Below are 13989 nucleotides of genomic sequence, written 5' to 3' on the forward strand. Positions count from 1 at the left end.
TGTTCCTAATGATTTTGACATACAGGCTCTCTCAAAAATTAACATCTTATCGATATTAAGATGTGTAGAACGCAATTCAACAAACATTCACATTTAAACTAGTTGTTTTATCAACTTTTTCTAAAATTTGCCTTCTAGTGTAGACTTTTGTGTGGAGTTGTTGTTTGCTAGCTATCTAGCTGTGTGGTAGGGTACTCGAGAAAAAAAAGAAAACAAAAATTGCGTAAACAATTTATAAAAGTAGATTTTTCTACATTGCAGACTAGCTTAGACGTGCTAATAGTGTTAGTTTTAGGACGCCCAACGTCCGTTTGTAGATTAAGATTTTAAAAATGTGTAGGCACACTATTTTAATACTTTTACAGTTTCATTCCCATAAATGTCAGTTTATATTAACACTCTTTATATTCGTTATAGAAAGAACTATTTTATCAGTCTATTAATTTCGATCCATATTTCTTTGTTTTGTTTAGTATAACTTACCTACCGTATTAATTTCTGGTACTTTTGTTAATATTCAAATACTGAAAAGTTATATGTATAATTTTATACAGCTTGTATCCACCTAATTTGCCCCCCAGACATTTAATTTTAACTATATTTTATACATTATTATTTGGAAGAGCAGCTTATTGTTTCGGCAGGTTCTTTTATTATGAAAAGTGTATTTACGAATGCTTTACGTACAACAGAAATGTCTGCGTAAAATTAATTGTTTTCTTTGCAATAAGGATTTGAAAATGCATACGCATATTTTCGACAACCAAATAATTGAAAATAAACATTTTCGAATGTTACGTTTGATTAGACTATTAACTTCCGATGTCTAGGTTTTTTGGCAAATGATGGCAAGGGACACATTTAAAGAAATTTCCAGAAAATTAAGGAACATTATCCTGTCGACACAGTATGCTGTCAGTAACCCTATGATTTTTTCGTATTATGTCTACTAAATACTGTCAGAATAATTTGTGACAGCATAAAAAAATATCTAAATCTATATATATATATATATATACTAGTATTTCCTATTATTTTAGGGATTGGTACCACGGGAGAGGTGTTGATAATTCATAATGTGTCCAGATATTGCGATGGCACATATGAATGTGTGGCGTATAATAATGTTGATCCGGCTGTTACTAGACAAATTAAGGTGTTTGTAGAATGTAAGTATAATTGCATTAGGATATTTTTCTTTCTATCTTAGAATGGAAGATCAGTTGTTGGTGTAAATGTAACTCAAGCACTTATCAGAAGGTCTATGAATAAACGCGTGTTTCGCCTTTATTTTACATTATTAGGTTTCCATAACTTTTCAGTATTTTTAGCTCACCTGTCACAAAGTGACAAGGTGAGCTTTTGTGATCGCGCAGCGTCCGTCGTCCGTCCGTCCGTCAGTCCGTGCGTCCGTAAACTTTTGCTTGTGACCACTCTAGAGGTCACATTTTTTGTAAGATCTTTATGAAAATTGGTCAGAATGTTCATCTTGATGATATCTAGGTCAAGTTTGAAACTGGGTCACATGCCGTCAAAAACTAGGTCAGTAGGTCTAAAAATAGAAAAACCTTGTGACCTCTCTAGAGGCCATATATGTCATAAGATCTTCATGAAAATTAGTGAGAATGTTCACCTTGATGATATCTAGGTCAAGTTCGAAACTGGGTCACGTGCCGTCAAAAACTAAGTCAGTATGTCTAAAAATAGAAAAACCTTGTGTCATCTCTAGAGCCAATATATTTCACAAGATCTTCATGAAAATTGGTCAGAATGTTCACCTTGATGATATCTAGGTCAAATTTGAAAGTGGGTCACGTGCCTTCAAAAACTAGGTCAGTAGGTCAAATAATAGAAAACCTTGTGACCTCTCTAAAGGCCATATTTTTCATGGGATCTGTATGAAAGTTGGTCTGAATGTTCATCTTGATGATATCTAGGTCAAGTTCGAAACAGGGTCATGTGCGGTCAAAAACTAGGTCAGTAGGTCTAAAAATAGAAAAACCTTGTGACCTCTCTAGAGGCCATACTTGTGAATGGATCTCCATAAAATTGGTCAGAATGTTCATCTTGATAATATCTAGTTCAAGTTCGAAAGTGGGTCACGTGCCCTCAAAAAGTTGGTCAGTAGGTCAAATAATGAAAAAACGTTGTGACCTCTCTAGAGGTCATATTTTTCATGGGATCTGTATGAAACTTGGTCTGAATGTTTATCTTGATGATATATAGGTCAAGATTGAAACTGGGTCAACTGCGATCAAAAACTAGGTCAGTAGGTCATGAAATAGAAAAACCTTGTGACCTCTCTAGAGGCCATACCCTTGAAGGATCTTCATGAAAATTAGTCAGAATGTTCACCTTTATGATATCTAGGTCAAATTTGAAACTGGGTCACGTGCCTTGAAAAACTAGGTCAGTGGTCAAATAATAAAAAAACATTGTGACCTCACTAGAGGCCATACTTTTCATGGGATCTGTATGAAAGTTGGTCTGAATGTTCATCTTGATGATATCTAGGTCAAGTTGGAAACTGGGTCAACTGCGATCAAAAACTAGGTCAGTAGGTCTAAAATTTGATAAATCTTTTGACCTCTCTAGAGGCCATATTTTTCAATGGATCTTCATGAAAATTGATCTGAATGTGTACCTTGATGATATCTAGATCAGTTTCGAAACTGGGTCACGTGCGGTCAAAAACTAGGCCAGTAGGTATAAAAATAGAAAAACCTTGTGACCTCTCTAGAGGCCATATTTTTCAATGGATCTTCATGAAAATTGATCTGAATGTGTACCTTGATGATATCTAGATCAGTTTCGAAACTGGGTCACGTACCTTCGAAAACTAGGTCAATAGGTCAAATAATAGAAAAACCTTGTGACCTCTCTAGAGACCATATTTTTCAACGGATCTTCATGAAAATTTGTCAGAATTTTTATCTTGATAATATCTAGGTCAAGTTCAAAACTGGGTCACATGAGCTCAAAAACTAGGTCACTATGTCAAATAATAGAAAAAAACGACATCATACTCAAAACTGGGTCATGTGGGAAGAGGTGAGCGATTCAGGACCATCATGGTCCTCTTGTTCTTTCAAAGTACTTACCAAACGGCTTCCAACGGAAAAAATAAGTAAGGCCATTAATTCCATGAGGTAAATTTGAAAACTGTATGAAACATTAGACAATTTATTTCCGAAAGCTGCAAGATCTAATAAAATAGTCTTTATTAAAGCGGCAGCTCTGAACAAGGTGTAGTGCATAATTCGTTTTAGATGTTCATGGACGGCAGAGGATATGCATGCTACCGTCCACGCCCACTAGCCCCGGGTTGAGCAGAACAACATTTACACATGTTACAAAAAAGAATTCAGAGACAACCGCAGAATAAGTCCCTCTTAAGCAAAAACAAAAATCCTTTGAAGACAGTAGTTGTAATTTGAAATTTCAATATAACAAAAATAGTTTTTAATTATCACATCTGTATGTAGTTCTGCCAATATTAAAAGAAAACTGCACTATATTCTTGTATGTATGCATATTTCATTTTAAGTCATTTTGACGGACTTTGAAACTGGCTTGCAAAAATGTATAATACCCCAGTCACACATACGGCGCGGATAGCTACGTCTAGCTACGGACAGAAACGTAGTAATCCGTATCGATCCGTACCTGAGCCGTACCTCAGAGTAGTCATTCGTATCAATCCGTACCAAAACGTGGTCAAAACGTATTTAAAACTTATTCCAAACTTGCAAGTTTCTCCAACTTTTGAACATGCACAAAAGTTTGAGCGAACCGTAGCCATTTGAGCGTGACTTTAGTCCATCTTGGCTGAAACTTATTCATCCGTAGTTAAACGTACTTAAACGTAGTTATCCGTGCTGTTACGTACCTCGCCGTAGCTGAACGTAGTTATCCGAGGCTGCTCGTACTTAAACATAGTTCAACGTAGTTTACCGCAGACCCGTCCGTGCGCTTGGCAAGTTGCAAGGCGCAGTAAAACGTAATTCAACGTAGTACCTCGTACCTATCCGTACTTATTCGGTCATGTATTGTTTTGTTTGTTTCCTGTTTCTCACCATTTTTCCCGTACTAAGACGTACTGCTCCGTAGTTATGCACCCACAGACTAATCCTATCCGCACCGTACCTCAACGCACGGACATATCCGTAAGTGTGACTGTAGCTTTACGGACTATTTCCCATCTTGTAAGAGGATAATCATCAAAATGTTTTATGCTGTAAAGGGTCTCTATTGCATTTAGTATTTAACATGATACGCGCTTAGTTAAAGCAGCTTTCGCTTAATGATAAGTCTTGGTTGTTATTATTAACAGTTATTCGTAATTACCTGAATTTTTGTTTAAAGTTGCACCAGAGGTCACTTTACCAACAAAACGGATCGGTCAGTTTCCGGGAAGGGAGACAATTTTAGACTGTGAAATAACGGCCTATCCACATGCTGTCATGTACTGGAAGAAAGGGGAAAGTGATGTTGACTTTTTCAACAAAGACAAATATCAGGTGATTGATGGGTAGATTCTTTTTGGACGAGCGAATTGTTTTTTTTCGATTAAAATACTAAGTAAAATGCCAGAGAAATTCGTAAAGACAGTATCGTTTCAGTTCACGTTATTTGTGATTTCTTAGATACCACAAAAATGAGTTTTGGTCATTCATCATAACAAGTCGCTACATAACTGACGTTCAAAAATCGAGAATATAAGAGCATGTATGCTGTGTGAATTAAATCACACATACGTTGCTAACTAATATGTACTTGGCTGTGGAAATTCGCACTCTGGCCTTAAGAAAGTATATTTTGGCCAAGGAAATTAATACGTCACCTCAAGCAATAATTGATTAACTGGTAGAGCTGGAATTTAATTTTCAAGTATGGTTTACCAACGAATTACATGGAAACAATCACGGCCAAAACTCTGCCTATTCGTTGTGATATGTCCAAACCACAGACAACGTAATTATTTACTGGAACTGTTTCTGTCGCAAAATGTGTGAGTATTTTAAGATAAAACCCTATTAACTTGTGATATACTTCGTAAGTGTTATGTAATACTCTTTGACATGTCGTATATTTTAAAGGGAATGGTCATTGCAAAATCATTTTAATTCTCTATCTAAAAATATTTTCAGGTTGAACTTTACAGCGGTAATGAAGAAAGTACACGTAAAACCCTTAGTTTGAGGGTTAGAGATATACAGCAAGAAGATTATGGCGAATATACGTGTTATGCTGAAAATATGATTGGAAATGATAAAGAATCAATGCTGTTATATGGTACGTTTCAATATCTATACTTTATGTTATATACTATATGTTGTCATATGACAAGAATTTCAAGAATATCGGTTTCGGCCAATATTTTTTTAGAAACGTCATATTTCTTCTTTCATGGGTCAGATGAAATCTAAGTGGAAATAGACACGCAGATAGATATGAACTGAAGGTCTGGAGGTCTAGAGTGTATTAAATTGTATTTAAGCTTAAGTTAACAAATGCATGACTTTGTTACTCGCAACCTTGTTACATAAAATAAGAAGTGTTGGAGGCTGAAGTGTATGTTATGATGAATTATCGTAGAAAATGTTTACATGATGTACAGTGGTTCGCCACAAATCGTTCTTCCAAAATAGGAATTTCAGCCACGCTTTCATTCTAAGGCCGATAAGACGTGGACCTTAAATACTGACATAAAATGATTAGAGTCCTGCTACTGATAAATAGATCAGAAAAAGATTCAAATTTAACTTTTTGGAAATTAGTTGTGTTTTTGTCATTGTATGTGCGTGTTGCTCTAATTTTGTTCCGCGTTCGTTTGTGATTTGATGTCTTTGTGTTTCCTACGTTAATATGTTTTGTACGTGTTATATTTTCTTAGCTCACCTGAGCCAAAGACCCAGGGTGAGCTATTGTGATCGCTCACCGTCCGGCGTCCGTCCGTCCGTCGTCCGTCCGTCCGTCCGTCCGTCCACACTTTCCTTTAAACAACATCTCCTTCTAAACCACCAGTTCAATTTTGTCTAAAACCACAATACCTAGGCCCTTGATATTAAGTATGTAGCACTGCCTTATGGTCCTCTACTAAGATTGTTCAAATTATGCCCAAGGGGTACCAAGTTTTACATAGACTTATATAGGAAAGAAACTTTAAAAATCTTCTTGCCTGAAACTGCAATGCCTAGGCTTTTGATATTTGGTATGTTGCATTGCCTAGTGGTTCCCTACCATAACTGTTCAAATTATGCCCCTGGGGTGAAAAGAGGCCCCACCTAGGGGGTCCCAAGTTTTACATAGACTTATATAGGAAAAAACTTTAAAAATCTTCTTGCCTGAAACTGCAAGGCCTAGGTTTTTGATATTTGGTATGTTGCATTCCCTAGCTGTCCTCAAATTATGCCCCTGGGGTGAAAAGAGACCCTGCCCTGGGGACCCAAGTTTTGTATAGGAAAAAAAAAATCTTCTTGTCGGAAAGTTCAAGGCTTAAGCATTTGATATTTGGTATGAAGCGTTGCCTAATGGTTCTCTTACAAGATTGCTCAAATTATGCCCCTGGGGTGAAAAGAGGCCCCGCCCGGGGGTCACTTGTATATGAGTTATATAGGAAAACATACTTCAAAAATTATTTGATCATATTTCCTATACTCTTTAATTATAATTACCTGATGACCCCAAGTAATTAGGGGTCACTTGACTGTGACCTTGACATACTGACCTACTTTTTGTTTTTTTAAGATACAGTGATAAAGATTTCATTACTCATCTTTAATGTTCTTAGCCCTGACCTACTGACCTACATTCTTGTTTTTGAAGCTACAGCATAAAGATTTGGACCACATGTGTAATGTTTGATACAGATTTCAATACTCATCTTGAATAGTCTTAATCATGACCTACTGACCTACTTTGTCGTTTCTGAAGTTACAGTATAGACCACCTGTATAATTTTTTATACAGATTTCAACACTCATCTTGAATAGTCTTAATCGTGAACTTCTGACCTACTTTCTTGATTTTGAAGAAGCAGCATGGAAATTTGGACCACATTTAGAACTTTTGATGCAGATGTCAATACTTACAATATCTTAAATATTATTAACCCTGACCTATGACCTATTTTCTTGTTTTTGAAGCTACAGCAGAGAGATTTGGACCACCTGTATAATTTTTTAACAGATTTCAGTACCTATCTTGAAGGATCTTTACCATGATCTTCTCACCTAGTTCTTTTTGTTTTTGAAGCTTTCGCAAAGAAATTTGTTCAAGCAAGCAATTAAACTCAGATGAGCGATATAGGGCCATCATGGCCCTCTTGTCTTATTATATACTTGCGAATTTTCTTTTTGAAAAAGTCTTTATTTCACTAATAACTAAAAAACTCTGTATTCCACTCCCATTGGATATAGAAAAGTATTCGATTTTTGTTGCCTGCTTGCTTAAGTTGTGATGTTAAATATGACGTTAAAAAATAGCGTTATGAAAGCGTCAGTTTCAAAAGAGATTTAAGCATTATTAGTCTAAACTTATATTACTTCTCACTGATATAGAGCACTTGCAATGGGTATATATTTATGGTAAAAATGGTCATTAAAGCAGTACATTGATCTGTTATCATTATGGTGCATTCGGCTCCCCCGGATTTCGCCAGACCAGAACACACTCGGCACAAGCGCGTCGTGGGATTAAGGCCTTTCAAAATCCACTTGAGTTGAATACAACATTAAAGATCAGGGTACTTTAACGAGAACCTACTTTCACTCGTATCCGTTCATATACTGCTTTTTTTTAAAAGCGGATATATTCTTAGACTGTCGCTTCCAAGAATTCTTCTTTCAGTATTGGTTTGATAAAGTGACTGTTTTTGTTGGATATGTGTTCCAGTGTGTTGGCGATATAACAACCAGCATGCATTTTACTTCAGTAGAAATCAACATGAAATGCACAAAAACGTGCAGATTGCTTTACTGAAATTCTTTTGTTCTTGACAAAATCCTAAATAAAATTTCCAAAGACATTGCAAGAGTTATTTTAATGTTTTTGGAATATTTGTTAAAAGACACGCGTCTAAAGTTTGTTATAAGATAAGCAAACTTGAAAGAAAAAAAACTATTTTATACAGCCGTCATTTCTCGTTTAAATGTTATTATGCCTTAAGGCGCACATCATTAATCGGTTTCAGGTGATGTTTTGCCACCGACCAGTCCACAGCAGTGCCCTCCTCTGCCCTAGTACATGATTCAATGTCCTAAAGACTGAAACTATTTGTTTACAATGTCTATAATTTTTGTGTAGATTCATACCTTCATTGCTGTAAATCCTAGTTTTTAGGAGGAAGCCTTCTTGGCTTTTCCTATTTGATACATGTTTTCAAACCAGATTTAAATATAACCTAACGAAAGGAAAGTCTATATTTTGGTAGAAACACTCTATTGACAAGAGATATGAAAGTACCATTGGGAAAGTTACCATTTTTGAAATTCTTTAGTAATAATTCCATAGATTTCATGACATGTGATTCACATATGCTTTTAATATTTTTTGACAGATTATTCTATCCATACGAAAGCAAAGTCAACAACAAAGAGACCAAACCTCATAGAACCAACACCAAAAGTTATATCAAACATTCCAGTATCAGGAGGTGGCAGAACAAAAACAGGAAATCCAACATGGACAGAGCGACCTGATTGGTCAAACAAAATGGGGAACAACAACAAACCTTACATTCCTGGTAATGATGATTCTGCCTATGAAACTGAAGTAGAAAAGCGCACGGGATATCGAGCTAGCAAATGCTCCGGCACATTTCTTACACTCTGTATGTTTAGTGCACTGCATGTTCCTTACGTTTTGCTTTCCTTTAGTATTAAATGTGTCTAGATTTGTATATATACTTCAGATTTGAATATTGTCCTTTATTATCCTTGTTCTTAGGGTTTAACTGTTTCATTCTAGCATTAATCTTTCGATTGGATTGGTGAACAGGGGAGTTAACGTGTGTTCAAATCAGCACGTATGCATAATGACTGATAACACAAGTATCTACTACAGAAAAAAAAACAAGACATTTTACAGAATCGTTACGTTCGTATGCAAAATTCAAAATGTTTAAAAGGGAAGGAAGCCTTGTTTGCTTATGATGCCGTTGATGTTCCCGCGCATTTATCTTTTCAGTATATATATATATATATATATATATATATATATATATATATATATATATATATATATATATATGTTTTACGTCGTGGAAGTTAAATAAAATCATTACATAAATTTGATAATACATTAGTGTAATAAAGCTTTGACGTTGATCGTTTATTTATAGGAAACGTCGGTCTAATTTATTTGGTCTGTAATAGGTAAAGAAAAAAGAAATTTTGACGTTTCAGCTGGAAAAGCTTACATGTGATAAAAAGAATATAACATTTGTGTCTTTTAACATTGAATGTATTAAACTCGTTGAATAAAATTGATAAAATGCTCGATAGAGCCTCGCATTCTTTTATTTTATTCAACTCGTTTAATAAATTCAATATGAAAAGACACTCATGTAATGTCCCCCATCTCTCTCTCTCTCTCTCTCTCTCTCTCTCTCTCTCTCTCTCTCTATATATATATATATATATATATGTTTTACTAAGTTATCTAGAATAACGTTGACTCGTGATCGTTCATTTATCAAAAAGTTTATCAATATAGTAATAGTTTAACTGGTTAGTAGACTCTCAGCAAAAACAAATTTGAAGGAATTGTAGCAAAACAACTAACATATATACAAAGTTTAACATCAGACAAAGCAGTAAATGCATCTCAGCTATACACAATTCTTGTGCATAAATTTAGTAAAGGTCTGATTGCCAATAGTAAAATAATTAAAGGTAGTTGACTGATAATGACAATCGGCAATTTACGTATATTATTTACGTTTTTTACATCTACGATTTTGCCATTTTCCGCTTGTTATGAAAAATTATTTTCTGCTATTGCCAAAGGATGTCGAAATCGCATACGGACGATACGGAAATTGCCGATTGTCATTACGAGTCCACTACCTTACAATTAAGGGGCATTATCCTCGTTTAAAGTATGTCAATTACATATTTGTGTAATTGTCGAATGATGCGTAAGTAAAGGGGTCTGTAACGTCTGATATTAGTACATGAGTGTATTTTGGCACAAATTTTCTTTTCTAAAAACGGCTTTGTTTACTTACAGTTAAACTGTTAACTTCCAAGTGGTGTTTTGGCCACTAATAGTTCCCTAGCGTTACCATTTTGTGTTCCTTTTCGTTCTCAGTACGGCTGTATTTTACTTTGTCTGTTAGTGTCTGTGAATAATGTACAAAACATCTCTGGCTTTATGGTTTGTTGTTGGAAAGAAGTAGCTTTGCTTTTCGATATAATCATAGTCATTTATGCTTATAACATCTGAAGGGTTTTGAAGATATTCGAACAATGTCTAAAATGATTATTATTAACATAACACAATGTTCAGTGTCAGAAAGATTTATAATGGTATAATATACTAGGTCAAATGATCAAATGAATATGATTTTATGTAACATGGCTAATTACTGAGATTAGATATATCTAACTTTCGTCTTCTTACATTGCAGGTAAGGGCAGTACGGCATTAGGAAGCACCAGTAATGCTGCACATAGTCACATGACATTAACTTCAGTATTATACGCTTTGAGCCTTATAATTTCAACTCTAGTGCTAGTTCCATGTTTATAGCTTCAAGTAATACCAGTGCTTGTTATGTGACGAGAGAGACAAAAACCGTATGAAGCAGTTTGCTCAAAGTATTAAAGCAGTTACACTACGGAGTATAATTGTTACGTATAGACTTCAAGCTGAAGTTTAACCTATGACCCTACCAGGCATTGACATCGTAAATTGTGATGCGGCTATGGGTGAATACTTAATGAGGATTATGGTGATTAATCTCGAAAAACAAACTGAAATTAAGGATGCGACAGTTGGGATTAGATATCATATACAAACAAATCCAAAGATAGCAGTTAGAAGACTTTCGCCTATAGCTGAAAGCGGCTACACGTCTTGGACAACGACGTGACTACTGATATGTGTGTGCTAATGTTATGATAAATGATGTATATTTTGTTTTTCAACCATCAAATAAAGCGAAACATAGCAGAACATCTTGTTCTGTTTTGTGGCTCATTTCTTAGAATCTGTCAACAACTTGTAATGACTAAACACCAAAATAAATTTTATTGATTATCGTTTTAGTTGCTATGTATACACAAATACTTTATTCCATATTTCAAGTATATTCACGGGAACATTGCTCGATTTTTCACGTATGATTAAAAACTGAAGTAATATCGAGTATTGAAGAAAACGTGTGTTATTTTGTGTTTCATAATTCATTGTTTACATGTAATTCTTGTGCTTTACATCCGTATGAGTGTAGTGGCTTCGTAAGTGATGGAACTGTGGTGCTGACTCTTTCGCTTTAAATATCAATCATCAATCAGAAAATATGATAAGATGCTTTGATAGGATTTATATTTACATTGATAGCAATAGCTACATGCACATAATTCATGTAAAATTTATATCTTTGTTAATTTATGCAGCATTACTCTTAAAAATAGTTTTTTTTTTGTCATAGGGAATAAGAGCATACATTTTTTCTATAGATCTAGATCAAAGTGTATTTCCAGTAGCGTTCCTTTTGGATATGTAATATGTGGTGTCATGCTTATATTAGCATATTTAGAGTTAGGGAACACTCCAAAATCAGAATTACTATTCTGTGTATAAATGAAGGCGTTTAATGCTTGTCCTTCAATTTCATCATTACTCACCTAACCGATACTGTTATGTTATTTTTCTTAACTTCTATTATTGAAGTAAAATTATTTTTCTTATTCTTTTTAAATAAGGGCGTTTAATGCCTGTCCTATGGTTTGTTCATTGTTTTCGTAACCAATACCGTTATTTTATTTTTTTATTTTGTTATAAAATGGCTAAGAAAAGCTGCATTTCTTAGTGTTGTGTCTCATGTTATTTACTTTGAAATGGGAAAATATTTTACGTTTAATCTTTTATAAACATTGCTTGGGGAAACAGTAACTCTTTTCTGTATTATTTATTCATTTACTTATGAAATTACTCATGTATATGGCTAGAGAATATGCTGCCTTTTTCATTGCTTTTACAGTCTAATTTTAACATATATCAGGTCGAAATATAACTTGGGGTGTAAATTTATGTTCTTACTTTACAAGTTTTTCAGATATTTTATTCTTTATTTTTGTGAGTTCATTGTTGTGTTCAAACTGTCAAGCTAGGGCAAATTTAGAAACTTAGAATGTTCATATGGCTACTGAATATGTTATTTGTTTGCACAACATGTATGATCAACTAATCATTTAGCAAGATAAGTAATTGTATTTAATCTTTTACGTCAAAAACGTTTTCATGTTGGCATGTTTTGTTATTTTATCTACCCTTATGTTTAATTACTTTCCCTAAATATATCAATCATCTTTTCATGAAGAGTCATGTCTAAACTTGTGTTAATTTTATCAAATCCTTTCTGTAGTAATCAGCATAATAGTGAATACTAACATGATTACTCCGAGTTCCGTAAACATTTACATGATGTATTTAATTTTTGCAGATAGCTGCTTAAACACTTTTCAGGACAGAAACTGAGTTTAGATAAGTTTAAAAACATGTTAAGCACGTGCATATAAATACGTTTAACTTAGTACGTTATAAGTTTATGTATGCCTTTAAATCAGCTTATAATTTATTTTTTAATGTCCAAATGTAAGGATTTCGTGCAGTACTGTTAATGATGAAATGTTTAGTTCTGCTAAACTCGGAGGTAGAGGTCATGGACGGTAGCATGCATTTCACTACCGTCCAAAAACAGGCTCAATGAAACCAAGTCGTTTTGACCTGTGGAGCCTCCACTTTCTCTATTCTATAATAGCTTTACGAAAGTAAAACCTATTCGCTGTTGACTTTATGGTTTGCAGTAAGCACCACTATATAAAAATACATTCTTTAAAACATGTCGAAAGCAGGAAAAATATGTTTTTATATGGCAAGTTCTCCTGCTGTTGTTAAGTTATTGTCATTAAGGTAGTTCTGCATGATTGTTACAGCGGTGTTCATTATCTAGGTAACTGGGATTGACCTATTCAAACGTTGAATGTTCCACAATTAACTAGCAATCTTTGTTGTTCAATGAATAAAACTGACAACGTGACTAACTTTCTAAAAATTGAATTCCCAATGTTCGCACGTAGAATAAATAAAAATAACATAATTAAGTCAGCAATGCTGTTGAGGTTGTCTTAAACCGTGGTCACTATCACAAAATGTAATACTTTGACTTTTACACTTCATTTCACCTCATGAAAAGACGTATATTTACAACTAAGATGAGTGTATGAAAAATTACATTTAAGATTTTTTTGTGAATGTGTCTTTCAAATTGTCATTTTCCATCAATTTCAATTGTACAAACTTGCTTCAGGGTAATATTTATCAAGTCAGTCTATCAGAGAATTATGTACTACCCTAGATTTTTTATGTTCTGAAAGTTTCAGAATCATAACAACTCCTTGAAGGATTCGGATTTCGGGGTGAATCAAATTCTGAACTAAAAAAATGTCTGATCCAAATATGCAGAACTGCCTTAACTGTTTTAGCGTGAAATATTTTGTTAGATATATTTTTACTGTATAATGATTAATGACGATACGAGATGACCTCATGTTTTATTATTATTGTACTAAAATTGACCAAAGTAAGGAACTGTTAAATATTCATTTGTCAGTCTTATTTTTGAAGTTTTCATATTTATGCAAACAGCATTTCAGTTATTAAAGATAAATGAAGAATTTTGTTTCTTTTTTCGATTTGCCTGGTCATGCTGTTGATAAATGTCGGGAACACTGTGTCATGCCAAAGCATGAATCTGAA

The 13989-nt window shown here is 34.1% G+C and overlaps 1 protein-coding gene across 7 annotated transcripts in view; it reads left to right on the forward strand.

The window, feature by feature from the left end:
• The window catches only part of LOC123523085 (limbic system-associated membrane protein-like), a 60190-nt gene extending 46283 nt beyond the window's left edge, over positions 1-13907 (forward strand). For 6 of the 7 annotated variants that reach the window (XM_045300705.2, XM_045300704.2, XM_045300703.2 and 3 more), the window contains 5 exons: positions 1041-1169; positions 4366-4520; positions 5151-5295; positions 8561-8833; positions 10634-13907. In XM_045300705.2, coding sequence (XP_045156640.2) covers positions 1041-1169; positions 4366-4520; positions 5151-5295; positions 8561-8833; positions 10634-10755 — 824 coding nt within the window. In that variant the 3' untranslated portion in view covers positions 10756-13907. The remainder of the gene's footprint in view (positions 1-1040; positions 1170-4365; positions 4521-5150; positions 5296-8560; positions 8834-10633) is intronic. The other variant, XM_045300709.2, reaches the window with a different exon arrangement.
• The last annotated feature ends 82 nt before the right edge of the window (positions 13908-13989 follow it).

This window comes from Mercenaria mercenaria, chromosome 8 (assembly GCF_021730395.1).
Source record: "Mercenaria mercenaria strain notata chromosome 8, MADL_Memer_1, whole genome shotgun sequence".
In the NCBI taxonomy this organism is placed as follows: domain Eukaryota; kingdom Metazoa; phylum Mollusca; class Bivalvia; order Venerida; family Veneridae; genus Mercenaria; species Mercenaria mercenaria.